Raw genomic sequence first — 19,834 nt, 5'->3', positions numbered from 1 at the left:
AAAATTAAACTTAATATTGTTCCATCTCCTGTCACCTGTCAGTGAAACTGTAACCCAAATACAACATTCATAGCCACAATTTATAAAATCCTTTGTAGTTATGCAAGGCAAAATCCTGGCCCCACTGAAGTTAATGGCAAAACTCCAATTGACTTCTCTGTGTGAAATCTTGACCCTATTGAGTATAGATCTGCTCAAGGATATACACATCATTAAAAAGTTAATCTATTACCTAGGGTATAATATTTTTAGAGGATATGTTGCTGAATTATGTTTGGTGTTATACTTTCAATCCATTCAGGCTAAGGGGAACTTGCATCTTAAAAAATCACATGGCATATCGGCATAACTATAATCTAAAATGTTGTCAATTAATAATGTAAATCATGTGGTGAGTATGTATTCCACAGAGACTAAAATAAATAACAGTTATTTTATTATCTATAAGTGAACATACTTTAAAACTTGGCATTTCCTGACAGCGTTTATAGACAAGTTATCAAATAAAAATACACAGGTCAAATATTAACTTATGAGAGTCTGAAAGTTATTTTCCAATTAATTTCTTCATGATAGGGCTGTCAGGTTCAGCACTTGTGAAAATACTTCCTACAACCACATGAGTACCCCAGAGATTATGACGAATAACTTTGCAGCAGCCAAGATCATCAACACAGAATCCTAAGTGGCGGTAGCGTTCATCTGTTTCAAACAGTGTGTTGTTCGTGTATGGTCCAAAAAACTGGGGAAGAGAGAGAATTTTCATATTTTAAAAATATTTTGGATTAATCAGGTCAACATACTGACAATCTTACAAAACAGAGGTAGTTAAGATTTAAAATATTACAGATCTACCCAATTTTAAACAAAATGAAAACCTAGACATACTAGTTACATATTTTGGAAGCAATTTCATTAACGTGATTTTACAGTGATAATAATGTACACAAGGTGGTTTATATTGTTTTGATTTTTCAAAGAGAAACCCCATAATTTATCTCTATCCTCAAAGGATTTTGGCATAGGTTGTTTAAAACATATAAACACTGTGTAAGCTTTGTTTTGGCGTAAGTATAGTGGCTGCCCTTAAAAATATGTTCCGTTCTGAAATATTTTATCATTTCTTGACGCATTTGTTAAGATAAATATCCCTAAAATGGTAAAATTAAAAAAATCAAAACAGTAGAACTTTTAAAAGGAGGCCATTGTATCAAAGTTACTTCTGAAGAGTAGTTAAAGTGCATCTTTTAGATTTAACTGTCTAATTTGTTTTACTTTCTGAAATAAAAAGATCTATGCATGGGCACAACCATCCACTCTCACAGAACAGCTTGCAGGAACAGGAATTTAATTCTTAAATCCTGATAAGACTTCAGAAGTTTAGCATATTAATAAACACTAAAGACTATTTTTTTCAGTTTGTTAGAAGTAAATACAGCTACTGAAACATAGAACAGCAAATATCTGGAGTTTTAAAATGTCAAAACTGTAAAATCCTGGAAAAAGAAAAAAGGGGGATTTTAAATGGAATAGCTGATCCATCTTAACAACAATTCTAAAGGACACTATCATCCTTAAAGTGACAGAACATACTTGAATAGTTCCTTTATATTTTTCTTTTCATTCTGGAAATAAAAGTGAATGGCAATTGTTACAATGCATACATTTTACTAGTATGTTTTCTTTGGTATACAAAAATCTTTTTAATTTCAGAAAACATGTTATTAATAGTAAAAGTTGTGTTGTTTTTAATTACTTCAGAGTGCTTTGGATCTTCAAGGTGCTTTACATATATTAATTATTCCATACAACATTTCTTCTAGGTGGCTATTCACATTTGACATATGAGGACACTGGAGTACAGAGATTGAATTACTTGTGCAAAGTCATGCAGTGGGTGTTGGAACTGGGATTACAGTGTAGGAGTTCTCATCTCCAGTCCTGTACCCATGCCTTATTTCAATAGCGATAATGTACTAGATATATAATGTATATATTTCATATACTAAATAGCACTGAAGGCCAAAATGAGGAAAAAACTGGAATCATGTATACAGACATTTATTAAACTAGGATTTAATAAGCCCAGCTCTTTTCACTTCAACTGCATATATGCAAAGAGCACTTTCATGTGGTCAGATTTTAAACTGAGGTATTTGCATTATGAAGACCCCCAGCACAGGAGCAGATTTTGAAATCTTCACTGTAAGTAGCTGCATAAGTAAGTGCTACCCATCATGATTAAGAGGTGCAGAATACGGCCCATAAGCAGAGTCCTCACCTCTACCAAACTTTTAGTACAGAATAGGAGCAAGCCATCACATTTCTCAATAAGTGCACGAAACGGAAAAACTTGTAAGTTTGAACCAAACAGAGATGAGCTATTTATTTTGCCTTAAACTACATTAAAAAGGTGGATGGAGCTAGGGCATTCAGCATCATTTGTGGTGGTAGTCCCTTGTCCAGCTTTAAAGAAAGCCCAGCTAAATCTACTATTTTCCCTCCCCATCACAGCGTTCACTGACTTTTTTTTTTTTTTTTTTAAACCATCCTTTTATACTAAAAGTGCTTGGCTCTACAGCTACAATGTTCTAGTATTGTGGAGTTTGTAATATTGCTTTTCTCATACAAGAATGCATACCTGCATCAGGCTTTGGTTAAAATTCTCTTTGTAGTCTGGAATGGCATAGACCAAGAATGGGAAACTGGCCCAACCTATGGGCAGGTCAGGGTGCATGTCTGCCAAGAAGGAGACAACAAAAAGAACTGGGTGCTGGAGCCCTTTCCGTTCTGGCATAAGAGAGAGATGGTTGGGTCAAATTTGAGTGGTGTTGCAATCTGCCACACAGGGTCCTGCTACTCTCAGTCTCTACCTCTGCTCTACTCCCTATGGACACAGGATCTGCCATATAGAGAGCCCATGTGCTGGTTGATTACTTCCTCCCCATTGGCAGAGGTGTGTCCTGCTCCCACCTATTGACAGAGAAGGGGTGGCTGGTCAGAATCTGACTGTTTGGAAACTGAGAGTCAATCAGCCAATGGGAAGGCAATAACTGGAACTAGGTGGTGTGGGGCAGAATTTGTGCCTATGTTGATAGGGAAGAGGAGTGGTATGAGGCAGCAGCTTTGCTAAAAGACCACACCACTCTGACTTGGCTCAATCTTAAAAAAAAAAAAAAAACCTATATGGCCAGGCAAAGGATTTTAGTGGATTTTGTGGCCCTCTACAACCTTGAAGTTGCTCATTCCTGGCATAGAAAAAGAGCTGGACTTCTATATTATGTGCTTGAAGAGGTTACTTATGTTTCAATGAAAGAAGAGTTCAATAAACTCCACTTAACTAGATTGCATTTAATAGGGATGCCAATTTTAATGACATATTCCAGGTAACAAGTTTAACCTGATAATGAACACCAAATAACCATTTAATAGAGACAATATTAGTGTACATTCCACATAATGGGGACATAACTTGTTAGTGCTAGGAGATTATTTTGTTGTTTTTATCCAGTTTGTAAGTAGCTGTGAAATTCTGGTCTCAGACATGTACTTTTAAATTTTTTTTAAAAGTATGCTGTAAATAAGAATGAAGAGATGAAATGCAGTCAATTTCAATTCAGTTTGGTATTCCATTTGTCTTAACTTTTTGAAAAAAGTTGGCCATCATATCACTTTAAGACACCAAGGGAGCTATCATATGGTAACAGTTTTTGGTAACTGACATGTAAAAGAACCTACATGCCATTATCAGTCTATTAAATCAGTCTCTATTCCCCACCCATTCTTTTCATCAGAATAACTTACTGCCAATCCTGAGGATGGATCAATAAAGTCAGCCCAATAGCCTTCAGACAATAATGCATAGCAAATTTCCTTGGCACCATTAACGAACTAAAAAAAGGGAGAAATAATTACATTAAAGAGGAGTGTTCCTTCAAATGTAAAACTTGAATGCATTTTTAAGTTAAGACTAGTGCATAGCCTCTCACTATTCCACACCAATAAATGTAAAGTTTAACATTCTTTTAAAGTAAAAGGCCAACAGTACTAAAAGGATTAAAATTAGTAGCATATATTAGGCTACTACAATCACATGAGATTTAAAAGAAATTCTTTGTGCCACTCAGTAAAGGATTAACAGTTTGTACAAGGATCATCTAATTGCTTTGATTGCTCATGCAGTTTGCAGAATCGTACCTGTTACACCTCTGTAAAAGTCAACCATTGCTTCAGTTATTTCTTTACTTCATGAGTCATTTATAGATCAAAACTGAATTTCCTAGTTTGCTACAACATGCCATTAAATATACAACATTTTTTGGGAATATTAAATATGTTTTGTTAGATGATATAATGGAGAACAGGACAGTAATGTGTGGCTGCTCTGAATTACAAAAATCTAACCATGAATCCTTTTAAACATTAGTCAGGACACCAAACTTTAGTTAAAAGTGTATTTAAAAAAAAATGATTTAATAATATTTGATACTTTGATTGCTGAAACCAACTGCCATGCTTCAGTTAATCAATGGGCAAGATTAGTGGGGGAATTCAACTCCTCTGAATATTTCTGGCCATGGAAATAAAGTTGTACCCATTTGTTTTCCAAATAAATGGGAGGAGGCTAGTTAATAACTTTTGAAGTTTTATAGCCATAAAACTATTGTTTTCAGAAATAAGCAAGCCACAAAGGGATGAGAACATGTCATGGTAATGTCTCACAAAAACACACAAAAAGGAAGTGTTTACATTTTAGGAACAATTTCTGGTACAGCTGGGTGACGTGATATGGCAAAGATTTGCTTAATGTATCTGGTTCCATCTTTTATTAATTTGTTTCTAAAATCGATTTTATTTAAAAGAAGCAAACCGTAAAATTAAGCAGCATTGAAGTTGTGACACACACACACACACACACACACACACACACGTTAACCTAGCTGGTAAAACTATATTGTTTTGTCTTGATACTGCAACAAAAGATGATATGATATCATGAGGACTATACAATACCTATTCAGAATGGTCTGCATTACGATCAATTGTTTTTCCTTTTGCTGATTTAGGTAAACAACTTCAATAATCTAGCCTAATATACATGTATAATCCACAGGTATATTACTGACCAATGAAAGAGTAGACTCCTTAATATTACTTCAAATTTAGATTGTGTATTTATTTCCTTATTTTTTATTAGGTTAAAAAAAGAATTAAGATGCTCTTGTAAGTGTAAAAGTTGAATTATTTTCCTAATGTTTATACTCTAGACATAGTCCTAGGTTTCAAAAAAGTAATTCAGAATCTGGGTCAGTCACAGTCACTATCCTTTCCAGTGGTCCAGAATATCGAGAGCTCATTCTTAATGTTGAGCTTTTCTCCCATTTCTCTACTTTAAGGTTCAGTGGATCAGAAGACTAATTATCTATACATTTCAACTTTAAACTAAGTCACAGAAATACAAGAAAGCAATCTAAAGACAGTATTTAATGCATAAATTTTTGATATACCAGATCTTTTAATCTCATAGTAGTCACAAAGTGATGTGTTAATTTAAACTTGAGCCTCACTACTGTAAAGCACCCAGATGTGTCTGTAAATAGTCCCCATTACTACTTTAGCCTCTCACATCAGAAGAACTAATGTAAAGTCTTTTCTAACCATCTACAAAGCAAACAAATAGGTCATTTTATTGTAAATTTGCTGTTAGTAACCTTTAGGCCAGGAGGTTACATCTACACCCCCACAATGACTATATTAGAATTGACAAGGAGGTGCACAAGGAAGAAAGAAGACAATTAACATATAATTAGACCAGATTACAAAGCTAAAGACCAACAGACCATAAATAATTCAAAGACAAGAACATTCTAAAATGAAGGGAATTTTACTTTGTACGCAGTCTTAATGCTGATGCTTTAGACTGCATGTTCTTTTTCCTGTGGTAACCCTTATACTGCTTCTAGTGATATTTATAAATTTATAAATTATAATTTCATAAACAGTGGATAGAACTGTTCTCATCTTAATTTCTACCAATGCTAACTCCCATCCATTATTAGATGGATGGGGAGACAAAATCATCATATAAGAAGGGAACCTATCAGGTAAAGAGGTTTACAAAAACATATCAAACACTTTAAAAGAGATATTTTTAAGATAATGCAGTGAAGAAGACTTGACAGCAGTAAACACTGACATCTGCTGGAACAGACAATTAAAAATATCCAAAAACCTGCTTTTTCTAGAAAGAGACCTCTAGTGGCAATTCAACTAGATTCACTTGTACTAAACTAATGTGGAATATTAACTTGTAAATGTCAATTACATTCAAGTTAAAAGTATTAACTGAATAGATAATTAGAATGTAAAGAAAGAAAATAAGAAATCACTCCCTTGTAGGGTTATAAAACAGGCCAAATTAGCAAATACCATGAAAGGATGCAAATTAAATCATGCAAAGCAACAAAAACAGAAGTATATGAAATGCATTGCTCTTGAGTTAGTGATAAGTAAAGATACCTGTTGTTCCTTGTAGAATCTTGACCAACTAGAATACCAAATATCTTAGGTAATATAAAGCAATGCGTTAAAGCATTTTCATATAACAAGGTTACTCCTGTAACTCATCTCTCCACCAATTAAGATTAATATTTAGCGTGTTCATCTAAAGATATCACAGTTTTGCAAAACTGGTGAAGTTCATTATCCCCATTTTACCAATAGAAAATATTAGATTTAGCTAGGCAAAGGGATTGGTCTAAGAAAATAAAATTGTAAGTCAGTTCCAGAACTAAAAACAAGAAAAAACAAACAAAAAGGGGCCCATCTATAATAGATATAACTGCCAATAAGAATATGCTGACACCATATACAAGTAATACTTACATTTTCTAACAACAACTCTCTTTCGTCTTCCACCTCTTCACTCCATACAGTCATATCATTTTTAGTTTTCTGGGTTATGGTCAGTACTGTTAGATTATTGGCAGTCACTTCTGGAAACATTGATTCAAAGTCTAGAGAAATGAAATCAGCATATTCAGAGTGTAATGGATTGGTTTTGTATATTTTATGCTTTTTCTATTTCAGACAGAGTGCCTGCAAATGTCAGGAGCTTTTCATTCAATGTGCTACATTTCATTTAAATTATTATAGTAATAAAAATTCACCAATCTCTACATTTTAGAATTTGCATGCAAGTAAGTATCTCACTGCTCAGCAAAAATTTAGTAGCTGAGTTAAGTACCCAGGTGTTATGCTAATGAGATTTTATTCTTTTGAAAGATACTTCAGTACAACATGAAGTAATTAAAATTAAACTACAGATGTTAATTTCTTTTGACAAGTCACATTTCATAATTAACTATCTCTGCATTAGTTGTGTATGTTTACGCCAGGCCAAGGGCTAGATTCACAAATAGACTCAGGTGTGGTGACATTGAACGTCACAACATCTAAATTTTAGACCTGCAGAGAAATCACTGGGATCATAAAGCCTGGATTAGGTGCCCAGACTCCCTATGTAATGATGGGGAGAGACAAGCACTTAAAAATGGGATTAACAAAAGATAGCAAGCTGACCGAAGAACTGCCTAAAATAGTTAAGGGAAAATGCTGAAGAAAGAGGTGTATACTGAGCCCTGCCCCTCTCACAGTTAGGCACTGGCAAAATAACTTACTTTAAGTGAACTTTGGGCTTACCTTTTTCAAAATCAGTGGGTTTTTTACTCAGTTGAGGCCTGGGATTTTTTTGCTTCACTCCAGGTGCTTTTCCTCTTGGACCATGCCCTGCTCCCCATACCCAGCATCATGACACCAATAACCTGCCCCCCGCCCCAATTTCTGAGACCTTTGGACCGCTTTTTAGACCATTTCTTTCTCATAGTCTTGACTACATGAAGGTATTTCTCTCTAGTTGGGATTCACAGCTGGGAACCTTCTCCTGGAGCCTAATGCATAAAGGAGCAGGAGTCACTGAGCCAGAAACAATGAGAATGAATCTATAACCTGATGGATAGGGCACTCACCTGGGAGGTAGGAAACCAAGGATCCAGTGCCCCAGCTCCAGTGCCTCTCTTTATACACAGTGGAACTGTTTCAAAAGGAGAGATTGAGGGAGATCCACATAAGAATATCCCATAGCTCAGTGGTTAGGGCAATCATCTGAGTGGCAAATCCTTCTTCAAATCCCTTCTCATCAGGCAGAGAACTAGGGTCTCCCACATTCCAGGAGAATACCCTAACCAGAGCTAAAAGTTGAGGGAGGTGTCCCCCCCACCATGTATGTGGAGATAGGCAGTCTCTGAACATGCTTTCTGGATTGAGCCCCACAGGCAAGACAGGCACTCCTCTGCCTATCTCCCCCAGTTTGTGGATTGCAGCTGCGCTTCAGCTGTCCATAGTAAGATAGCAGCGCACATGCCCAGAGGCAGGAACAGGCACCTAGGAAACTTTTACTACCAACACATAGGCACCTAAGTCCCTTTGTTAACGTAAACCCAAGAGTCTTGCGGTCATGGAATACCCCAAGTCCATCCAAAACAGTGTCTACTGCACAAAGAGGACTAGAAAGGCAAGAAGCCAGATAATGCGATTCAGTAGCACCATGGCAATTCAACCCTTAGAAACAAAGGGCAGAGGAGTGGTTGGGACATGGCAAGAATGCCTATACAATCCATTGGATCACAAGCCTACATGGGTGCACACAACACAACTATAGACGTAGTTATGGCCAGGCTATGACTGTACCATGCCTTAAAAAAAGACAAGCTAACCTTTTAATTTTACTACTAATTCATTAATTCTTAAATTACTTTACAAATATTGCTGTTAATAGTACAAATATGATTTCCATATTGAGTTAAGGATTTCATTATGTAAAATGAAAACTTTTTAGTGATCATCCAGTAATTTGTATTATTTTTATTGTAATTTTTAAAAATGTGAAGCTATAGGAACAATAATTCACATACTCTGCAACCTTGGTCTGATAGTCAGAAATTCTATCCACATATTTTTACTTCATAAAAGCTTTAATAAAAAAATGTGAAATATATACCTTTTCGTAACAGTTCTGGACAAGTTTGTATTGCACATTCTATCTTAGCATTTTCAAAGTATGTTTCAGCATTATTTATTTGCTGTTTAGGAGGGACATCAGTGCCCTGAGGAAATCAAGGAAATATAAATAGGTAACTTAGGTTCATGTAATGTGTGACATGATTAACGATGAAAATAGTATTTCCAATTGGAGTTGTGTAAACCCCAAATTCTGCAAGCATTTATTCACAGAAGTAGTCCTATTGAGTAAAGGTTGCGCAGAAAGTTTGCAACAAGTCCTTAATCCTCACAACACCACTATAAATGCAGGTAAGTATCACCACCCTATTTTACAGATGGAGAAACTGAGGGACAGAGATGTTCAACTATCTGAACAATATCAGAGTAAGTCTATTAGAACTAGGTCGCCTGATTCCCAAGCTTGTGATTTAGGAAGATCAGCCTTTTCCTAAAATCTAATCCTATAACCACTGAAGTCAATGTAATTACTTGTATAGGTGAAGTTGCAATATTAGGTCTGTGTCTCATTAAAAAAATATGAACTAAATGCATAACAAATAAGTTTTGAACTTTTACCACCACATTTACCTGCCCCCATTTTCATATTTTAGATGGGTCTAAATACACTACTTTATATTTAATCATACTTAGATTACACCCACAGCATTCAAACAAATGCCTAAAACAAATTGCTAGTGAATGCATGAAAATGGCTTTGTAAATCTTTAATGTGTACTGCAATTAAAAAATAAATGTAGATATACCACTACAGGAGTCAAAACAAAAATGTAGATAACATTATGAAATGCTCCTAAGCCTGATATTTTGCAAGCAAGTTTAAGTACTCAACTGTTGCAGCCTCACAGCTAAAATTATTCACTATTACTGCCATGCAAGCTCTTTAATAACTAAAGCTACTAATCTAGGGCTCTAGTTGCTACAGTATGGGTTCTGGAACTGTGTTACATGTGGAAGTGCTGCAAGTTAGAGGAGTAAATTGCAGTTTTTAAGAGGATTGTGAAAAGAGCCATCTGCTATGGGACAGTGAAGTGTCACATCAGGCTTTTCACATCTGTTCTACACCTCAACATGAATTTTTTGTCTCTTTAATCCAAAAATAATGTGAAAATTATTTTACTATTAAAAATATGGGATTTCAGTGAGCTAATGCAGCAAGTCCCCTTTGACAGCCTAATAATGATGAACTAGTAAATACAGTTTCTCTCTAAGGACTGTATGTACAGTATGTTGGTAGTGCATCTTGAGCTGCAGGGAATGCAAAGGCATGTGGTAAGTCTATAAAGCTATTCCTCTTAAAAAGAGTCAAAATGTCAAAAGGTTAGCATTTTGCTATAAAATGTTAAATCATCAAGCAGGTTTCTACTGTATTCCTCTCAGTTGGTTTGGAAAATAACCTAGTGGATCTTCTGGTCATACCAAATAATTCACAAGAAGTCACTAACTGCAGTTTGGGTGCACATGTTTTTGTACTCAGATAACACGGTCATATCTTGTTTGCTGACACTTTCTCTCATTGCTCTCTCTCCCTCTCTCTCATATGCCCCACATCCAATTAGCCCTTACACTTACCAATTTACAAGACATCCAATAGCCAGAGGACTAAATCTAGTTGCCAAAGACCAATTTCCTCTCTTCCCCTCCACAGATGATGGGGAAAGAAGGGCGCTGGTATTCTTACCAAGGTACCGTCTATTTGCCCTATTCAGAGGCTCCATCTTTTGTATCAACCTCGGGCATATAGGAGTCAGATGAATTTGAAATCCAGCCCAGTGCACCCTGGCTGATGGAAGGTAGGTGGGCCTCAGTACTTCAACTCCTCTCCTGGCTGCTTTGATGGGGGAGCTGGTTATCTCTGCTATTCTAACCTCCTGCTGCTTTCTAGCTGCTATGGGGTGGTGGTATATGTGTGTGTGGGGGGGGCAGGGAAGAGGGGGGTCTCTGCTACTCTACTCTACCCCTGGCCTCCTTCCTGTTCCCAAGAGAACAGCTTCAGTTTGCCTTTACCAATACTCAGAACTTTCCCAAACAGCAGCAGCATGAAATTGACCTGATTCTTGTCTACAGCCTCCTGAATAGCAGCAGTGGAAACTGACAATGCTCTTATCAGTCTGCTCTCTATAACAGCTTGGCAAAGCTATAAGCAGCAGCAGAGGCGCTGGAACTTTCAGTCTACAGCTTTTCTTGTAGCCAGTCTGCACCTGCATCAGTTACACTTGGTTCACATTTTTTTTTTTTTTTTTTTAGTTAAAAGCTTTGATTCCACAGAAGTTGCAGGCGCTGAGCCAAAAACCTTAATATGGGCAAATGGACTGTTCTAACTCAAGTTATAGGTACACAAGAAATATTGTCCAGCATTTTTTCATGAAAAACAGTTTATTGTAGTTTGTGAACTAATTTCCTATGTTTGAGGATGTCACAAAATGTATATGTGCAATGGAAAGCGAATATATTAGCTCAGTGATACTCAGAATGAGGCTTGGGAGCAGCAAGTGGCTCTTTAATGTGTCTCCTGCCGCTCTTTGTAGCACATATTAAAACGCTGTGATTTGATTATTAACCAAACAGGATGCTTTTACTATGTTATTAACCAATTGTAGTGGATAAAAATAATAATACTTGGTTAGTCATTTTGCTGTGAGAATACATATAGTAAGTGAAAAAAGGAATTCACACTACTGTGGCTCTTTTGGGTAATGCTGATTGCTAATTTGGCTCCAAAACCAGTGAGGTCCAAGTATCACTGGACTAGCAGATGACATTATACAGGAGCTAGAAATTTCTCAATATGCAAGGCCAGCAAATATAATTATCAAACTGCCTACTGTTAATAAGGGATCTTGAAATCATTTTGAGTTTTGCTATTTTCAAAAGGCAGTTTAACTTCAACTACAATCAAATTTAGTTAGTACACTTCTCATTTTGGCATTCATGACTATACATGAATACACAAATAACAAGACTTTGTCCTAATCAATTTGACCCACCCACCCCAAAGGAAATAATTAAAAAAGTTAACAATTAACACTGCAAAAACAGATCAATAAGACTAAGTCAACAATTCATTTTAAAGTTAAACTGACATAATTTTGTTTTCATATAGCTCATACAAACAAGCAGCTATTTAAAATGCAATTTCACTATACGTTTCACATTATTCATTGGGTCAGAGGTTTTAAAGAAAGAGTTGATGATTTTCCTGGGAAACAATGTTCTGTATGATCCCTCCCTCCATTCTCTGTTCATTTCCATCTTTCATCATTTTTATAGCACTACCAATACTCTATTTTTGGGAGATTACTCTTTGGCATATAAGAAAATCAAAATATTACTACGATTTTCAGCTTCATAAAATATATAAAATTACTGTGCTTACCTGAAACTTGTTTATGTATTGTGCCATCACAAATTCATGTCTCTCACTTGATAAGGGCTCCACTAATATATCAGGCAAGCTTTTATGAACTTGTATTTTCTTCTGAGAAACTGTACCATTTAGGTGACAATCAAAACCTATATTACCAGGGAGCTGGAATCTCTGGTCCTGAGGACCAAATGGTCCCATCAGTTCATCTGGCCACACAGTTCTTGGACCTGTCAAAAATTGAGTGCTTACATTATTCTTCATATTGGAAAAAACATGGTTATTTTTAACTCCGAAACGAAACATTTGAGTGCAATCATGTAAAACAGAAAAAAAGAAAGTAATCACAAAGATTAAGCGAAAAAACTAAATGTCTCAATCTACAAAAAAAAGTTAAATTATTTTATCTTTATTTATCTGAGACAGATAGTTTTTAAGATGTTGAATTCTGGTAGTGTGTCAATGTAACAAAATTCTTGTATTTTTCCTTACATATATCAGGAGGTGTAGCAGCAACATGAGGCTCATCTGAGCCAGAAGATCCTGCTGTGGAAAAAGCCTTGGAATTTATAACCCTTCTGACCAAGGAGTAAAATCCTGGCAGATAGGTCACCAGTCTTGCTCTGTGACAGAGCACCTAAAGAGGACAAAAGCAGAACTGAGTGTCATATGTTGCAAGTAAACGTGACCAATTAGTTTATATTTAACTTCTGGAATACAAAACGAAATGAAAGAAAACTTATAACAATTAAGTGTCATTAATTGAATTTTTTAACTGTAGGAATATTTTACAGTTATTAGTATAGTAACTTTCCTATTCAATTTTGATGAAAGGAAACTGCACAATGCAAACAAAAATGCACACTGAAATACTTCCACATTTGAGCTAAAGTTCGAAAGCAGTTAAGAGTGAGGGGCATCACTGTGACAACACGATGTATAAGGTCATGATACACTAGATATCGTTTCCACTGCTGTTGTTACATTTGGAAAAAACAAAACAATGAAGAAAGATTAGGATCCATCAAAATATTTTAGGTAGGTAAATACTGATATCTAATCTCAGTGCTTTGCCCTACAAGCTAGCACTGTTTTTAGTCCACCCCCTTGTGCAAAGGTGTTACAGGATGCTCAAAATAATAATACCAATTTATGTTTATACAGCACTTTTCAGTCAAAAGAATGCCAAAGCGCACACAGAGTGCGCACACAAATTCCTTTAAAAGCCAAATTATCAGAATGGGCAGAAGTAGCAATTCGATCCCCATACCATCTACCTGCAATATTACAACTTGAGGGAGAGTCAAACCTGGAAAGCCTAAAATTAGTACTAACAACATTATTTTGCTTTGCAGACACAAAACATTTTCAGCTGCAAAAAGCCAGCAATATGGGTTTATCAGAAGGTCACACAGCTTTTGTGTATTCTTCAAACACAGAATTTGCTACAGAATCCATTTTATGCCACAGAACTGTGTTTCCAAGTTTAAGTGTTCAGTTACAAAAATACAAAAACAAAACACCTAATTCTGTTATAACAAAGAAAACCTTAAAAAACAAACCAAACGTAAATGGATGAAATGTTGTCTTCCTGAGTCTGCAAACAGCCTGAAGCAATAGCACTCAGAAGTGTGACCAACTCAATCTCAGTGTGGTTAACTCTGAATCCTAATGATGATAAATTTAAATGTCAACATTGTTCACTATTTTACTGTTCATCAGTTTAGCAAAAAGATCCAATTATGTGCTTAAGCCCACAAATGTAAACTGCTCCCTAAGTTTCAAAAATTCCAATTACTCAGTATCTAACTGCTATAACTTCAAGCTTCTCCTCTGACAATGTCTAGCTTCTTAACTTCAACAATAAAATTATGCACTCAGAAAAAAAATCAATATCCAATTCAAATATGTAGGGACAGTAAAATAAATTGAATTTTAACACCAAAATAGTAATACCATTATATTTAATTAAATAAAACCCTCCATTTTTAAAGTACTGCCAACTACCACAAGATTTCCAACCGGCTAAACTGCAGTGCCCTAAAAATCCAGTCTTGTTGCAGAATTCAGGTCCATCTTGTGAAACAGTACTTGGGGATTTTGTGCTACTTTTCTAGAGCAGGGGGAAAATATTTTGAAAAGATTTTCAGTGTAGGATTAAATTGTAAGGCTCCAGTGCTATACATATGTATGCACACACCTAACTTTAAGCATGTGAGTAGACCTACTGCCATTAACGGAACTGCTCATGTACCAAGTCAGACATCTGCAGGATTGAGACTTAAGCCTGTCTAACTGAACACAAAGCCTTTACATAATAAAGGCTAGTGTATCCTATACATAGCCATCCTTTTTAGTTAGTTATCGAAAATAAATACATATTAAACAGACAACATCTGACTAAAAACAAATACTTTTTGTATGGAGTGTTGTTGTAGCTGTTTGGATCCCAGAATATTAGAGAGACACGGTGAGAGAGAGAACCTTTTGAACTTACACAGAGCTCTTCTTCAGGTCAGAAGCTCAAAAGTTTGTCTCGCTTACCAACAGAATTTGTTTTATTAATAAAAAAAAAAAATTACCTCACCCACCTTGTCTTTCTAAAGGCAAACACCATAATCCTGCAGACACTTGACTCCTGGGGGAATTCTGTGCCACTGCGTGCGTGCAGAATTCATGTCCCCCTGCAGATTTCTTTGCTTCCCCACAGAAAATGACAGGGTGGAAGCAAAGGGAAGCTGTACAGGGAGTGGGGGGTGGAGCTGTGGATGCCCACAGGCGTGGCATGGATGGGCATGCGCCACTGGCCCACCCCCACCCCTCATTTCTTCAAGTGCAGTTACCCAGCTGAAGGAGGGTGCTGCTGGGCTTCGCTGACTCTGCAACTGGACCCCAGTTCCTGGATCCAAGTGCATAGGGCCTAGTACTGTTTTCTGTACAACGAGTGCACAGGTTGGGACAGGACAAGTGGGGTGAAGAGGCAGTGGGATAGGCCAGGGGGTGGAGGATGTGGGAGTGAAGGAAGGGGGAGGGGGCAGGGACAGTGGAGAAGGGGGATGGGATGGAAAGAAAAGGGGGATGGGGAAGCAGGGGAAGAGGGAGTGGGTGTGGGGAAGAGGGTGTGTGGCATCCCCACAGCAGCAGCAGCAGTTGGGGCTTACCCGTTAAGCAGGCCCATCGAATCCCAACCTGATGAGCCCCACCCTCCTGCACCTGGATCACTCCGATGATCCCCCTGCACCTGGACCCCCACCATACTGGATCACCCTGCTTAGCCCCAACCAGCTGCACCCCAACCCACATCCCATCAAGCCCCACACCCCAGCACCCAGACCCTCCTGCTGAGCCCCCCACACCCAGAACCCCCTGTTGAACCCCTGTGCAGAGTCCCATTGCCCCTGCACCTGGAACCCCCCACTGAGCCCACCTGCACCCAGACTGTCCTACACTGAACCCTCTTGCCCCACACCTGAACCCTCTACACTTGGATCCTCCCTGGACTGAACCTGCCTGCCTACATCTGATGCACGTGGTGCAGAAGGACAGGGCCCCAGGGTGTTTCAGGGACAGGCCCGGCCCTTGCGCTGTGTTAGGGTTGGGTGCAACACCACCGCTGAGTCCCTGTCCTGAGGGCAAGGCTGCAGGGTGATCTCCCACCTCCATGCAGCCAATGGCCTATCCTCCCCATTGCCATGCTGGGACCTCCCCACATTTATTTACTGACAAATAAAATTTGCAGAATTTTAAAATATTGTGTGCAGAATTTTTATTTTTTGGCACATAATTCCCTCAGGAGTAACACTTATACATGTATGTTTAAGCACTTGATAGGCACCAGCATTTGCAGGAATAGAGACCTTAAGTTGTTTGAGCCCAAATTCCATTAAGTTCAAAAGACACATCAGAGTGTAGTGAGATCTACTGATTTCACCTCAATGTTTTACTTTAACGCTGCTTTTTTTTTTTTTTTTTTTTTTTAAATAAAGTCTTACCACAACCACTATAGTTGTGTGTTGGTGTTACATAAAAACAAAGCTGTCTGTAAACTGCAATTAAAGCTAACGGGCATACTTTAAAAAAAAACTGAGTGAAGCACTTGTTTATAGTAGCGGTCATTTAACATGGAAATGAGGATGGTTATTCAGAGACTGCAAATGGGGCACTGTTCAGGAATATCAAAATAATAAAACTTAACACTTAAGACCCATTTCTAAAAACACAACACACAAATAATTCCACTGATATAAATGAGACTATCCATGTTCATATGTACAGGATCAGTGTTATACAGCATTTTTTATCCTTAGATCCCAAAGTGCTCTCTATATAGTCAACACACTATTACCTGAAATCAACCTTAAATATAACTGTTTTGACAGCTTTCTATTTCACACTTTTCACACATTATTCTATCAAATAATTTCTACAGTTAATATCAGCACAATCAGAACTCAATTTTAAAAATGTCAATTTCTGCTGCCAAAGTGTCCTCTGAAATATCAAAATTTGTTGTATTATGTGAAAGATTTATACAAGGTAAATGATTTAGATTGCTGGACAATTTTAAAACTTGTCTTTTTTAAACTCTATAATAAGTATTAAAATATATTCAAGACACAGAGCAGACTTATATTTTTAGTTCATTGTATACACAGTATAACCACTTGATCTTTACACTTACAGTTTACATTATCACCAGAAATCCTGTGTAAAGGTTACCCTATATCACACAGTGGGGTACATTCAGTGTATTATAACTTTGCAAACAATAGCCTCTATCCTTCAAACACCTGTATACATACAAGTAGTCCCATGAAATTCACATGCACAAAATTAAACATGTGCATAAGTGTTTGCAGGATTGGGAACAAATATATGAATTTATAAATCACCCTGAAATATTCAGCCAATCAATTTATTCCATCAGTCAACAATCCAACATTTTTTTTACATAAAAAAAGTTGTGTACAATAGAATCTTTTATGAACAACCTCACCTTATGCAGAAGTTGCACAGAATTTCACTGATGCCATGAAAAAAAGAATCTGGTGTCATATAAAATATTAACAAAAGTGCTCTGATTTTTGTTGTTTTTGTTTGCATGTTTTGTCTTATCTTAGACACAAGGTGGGTGAGATAATATCTTTTACTGAACCAACTTCTGCAGGTGAGAAAGACAAGCTTTTGAGCTTAGATAGCGCTTTTCAGGTCTAATCTTGTCAAATATGAGGGGCATTAGGAGTCTTTCATGATAACCAACTGAAGCCACAATACAAATGAAAACTGGGTTTCCTGCTTAATGCTGTCTAGCTTAAAGATACAGCTAAGGTAATAAGCTATTGGTAACAGAGGACAAGGACTACATTACTCACATTGGCCATTTCTGAGGGTCCTTTATTTAAATAAAATTCTTCCTGAAACAGAAGAAACAGCATACACCAGTGATTGATTATATAATGTCAGATACTACGGTTATAAGGATGGTATACAAACCTATCTAGGACATGCAAACTGCTTCCCTGTTGCCCAGGAGCCTGACTGCACTGCAGCTCTGTTACGGCCACAAAACCGTACCGCCAAATCCTGCCAACTGAGACCCACACAGAGGGCTTGCAGGGAGCCAGAGGCCATCAAACCAAGATGAAACGGGCCAGGCTAAAGCCAGGCGTCAGCCCCCATCCATGACGGACAGCAGCCGTCCGTGGAAGTGGCAGGTCCCTGACTACACCGCAGCCCCTTGGCCCACGCGGAGGCTGCTCGCCATCACCCGAGAGAAGCTGCAGATAAGTGCCGGGAGTTTAAAGCCCAGCGGAGAGGACGGGCAACCCCCTGCGCCGGGGACTCGGGAGGCGATTTACTGCAGCCCCTGACTCTCAGCGCAACGATACGGGCCAAAGGCTTCGCCCCCGCTTCCAAGGCTTCTTCACGGCTCTTCCCACATCCGCACCCCGCAGTGCAGAGGGGACGCGGCTTGTTCCGGCAAACCAGCCCCTGCCGGTCCAGCTCACACTCGGCCCAGGAGAAACCAGCTACCCGGCGAAGGGCCTTCCGCGGTGCAACCGCCCCTCCCGGGGCTTGGGGCAACCCGACCCGCGGCCACGGAGGAACAGGAGCCCAGGACGGCCCCGCCACTGCAACACCCCGGCGGCGCTGCCTGCCCCCGCGGCTGGCAGCTGCGCGGGAAGGGCGGGATGAGGCGGCGGCGGCGTTACCCTCGGGATCCGCAGCGGGCTCGGGCGGGGGTTGGGACCGGGCGCCCCCGCCACAGCCAGGCTCCTACCTCAGTCTCGCCGCTCTTCCTGCAAAATGGCGCGGCTGCGGAAGACAACGAATCGATTGGGAGAGCGCATCGATGAGGAGAGCGCCGAGTTCACTCATGCCGCCGCCGCTGATCGGGCCACGCGCGCGAACGCGAGTCGGTGCGCGGCACATCCCTGCGTAGGGCGACGGGCTCGCGAGAGCCGCCGAGATTCTATCTCCGCCCAGCAGACAGGCGGAGCAAATGGACCCAAGCTGCATCGAGGAGGTTGGGGCGATCGTCGAGTCCATCGATGAGGCGGCGGCGGCGGCAGCCCAGGGACCGACTCGCTGGGGCTAGAGGTGGTCGAGCCCGGGTGGGACTCGAGGCGAGCAGGGTGCGCGCGCGCGCCACCCACCGGCCCTTTGGGGCTGCCAGTGCCTGGCGTTCTGCCCTGGGGAGACGGACGCTGCAGGGCCCCGGTTGCGCTGGGGGAGCTGGCGCTGGGCCCGGGAGAGGCGAAGGGACGGGCCCGAACAGAGCGACTCAAGCCCGGGCTGCAGGCGGTTTCCAACCTTCACAGCCCTGCCCCGGGACGGCGGCCCCCGCGGGTTGTCGGCCCATCCAAACAAGGCCGCCCTCGTCCAGCCGGGGTCCGGCGGCCGCCCCACCCACAGGGCGAGGTGGGAGACACGAGCCCGGCCCCTGCCCGCCGCCCGCAGCTGAGGAGCCCCTGGCACAGATCGAGGCGGAGCGGCCAGACGTCGGGGGACAGCGCTGCGTCCTTGAACTGCCCTCACTGGGGCCAGGATTCACGGAGAGAGACAAGTTAGGCCACCAGGTCGTATCTCTTGTTGGACCAACTTCCGTCGGCGAGAGAGACCCGCTTGGGCTGCATGGTCTCTTCCACGGTCCCATAAAAGATATCAGCCTCACCCACCTTGTCCCTAACATCCTGGGACCAAACCAGCACGGCTCCAACAACACTACAGACAAGTTCACTTGGACTCCGGTAGCTTGTCTGATTTAAAACAATATAAAAATAGATTTCTTTAAGAATGGGAGAGGAAAAATTAGTTATTAGTTACTTAGTTAAATGCATACACACAATTCGTAAAAAAACTTAATAAAACAGCTGCTTCCATAACAAAGCC

General features: G+C 39.6%; 1 protein-coding gene across 1 annotated transcript; it reads right to left on the bottom strand.

The window, feature by feature from the left end:
* Positions 1-419: 419 nt before the first annotated feature.
* On the bottom strand, positions 420-18,820 carry MMADHC (metabolism of cobalamin associated D). The gene is made up of 8 exons (XM_067549482.1): positions 18,723-18,820; positions 17,815-17,856; positions 12,935-13,079; positions 12,455-12,672; positions 9,059-9,164; positions 6,886-7,016; positions 3,805-3,891; positions 420-742 (listed from the first exon to the last, which is right to left on the bottom strand). The coding sequence occupies exons 2-8, from the start codon at positions 17,821-17,823 to the stop codon at positions 548-550; spliced, it is 891 nt and encodes a 296-aa protein (XP_067405583.1). The 5' UTR covers positions 17,824-17,856; positions 18,723-18,820; the 3' UTR covers positions 420-547.
* Between the last annotated feature and the right edge of the window lie 1,014 nt (positions 18,821-19,834).

The sequence above is a fragment of the Emydura macquarii genome, unplaced genomic scaffold (genome assembly GCF_026122565.2).
Source record: "Emydura macquarii macquarii isolate MOO-44397 ecotype Brisbane River unplaced genomic scaffold, CSIRO-AGI_Emac_v2 contig_1253, whole genome shotgun sequence".
NCBI lineage: Eukaryota > Metazoa > Chordata > Testudines > Chelidae > Emydura > Emydura macquarii.
The sequence above is the reverse complement of the archived record's forward strand: the minus strand, read 5'-3'. Positions and strand labels throughout refer to the sequence as shown.

Excerpts from the sequence above, each read along its gene's own strand:
- MMADHC (XM_067549482.1), bottom strand. Across the intron at positions 3,892-6,885 it reads GAGAGTTGTTGTTAGAAAAT|TTCGTTAATGGTGCCAAGGA; the intron begins GTAAGTATTACT and ends CCCTTTTTTTAG. Across the intron at positions 743-3,804 it reads ATCCATCCTCAGGATTGGCA|TTTTTTGGACCATACACGAA; the intron begins GTAAGTTATTCT and ends TCTCTTCCCCAG.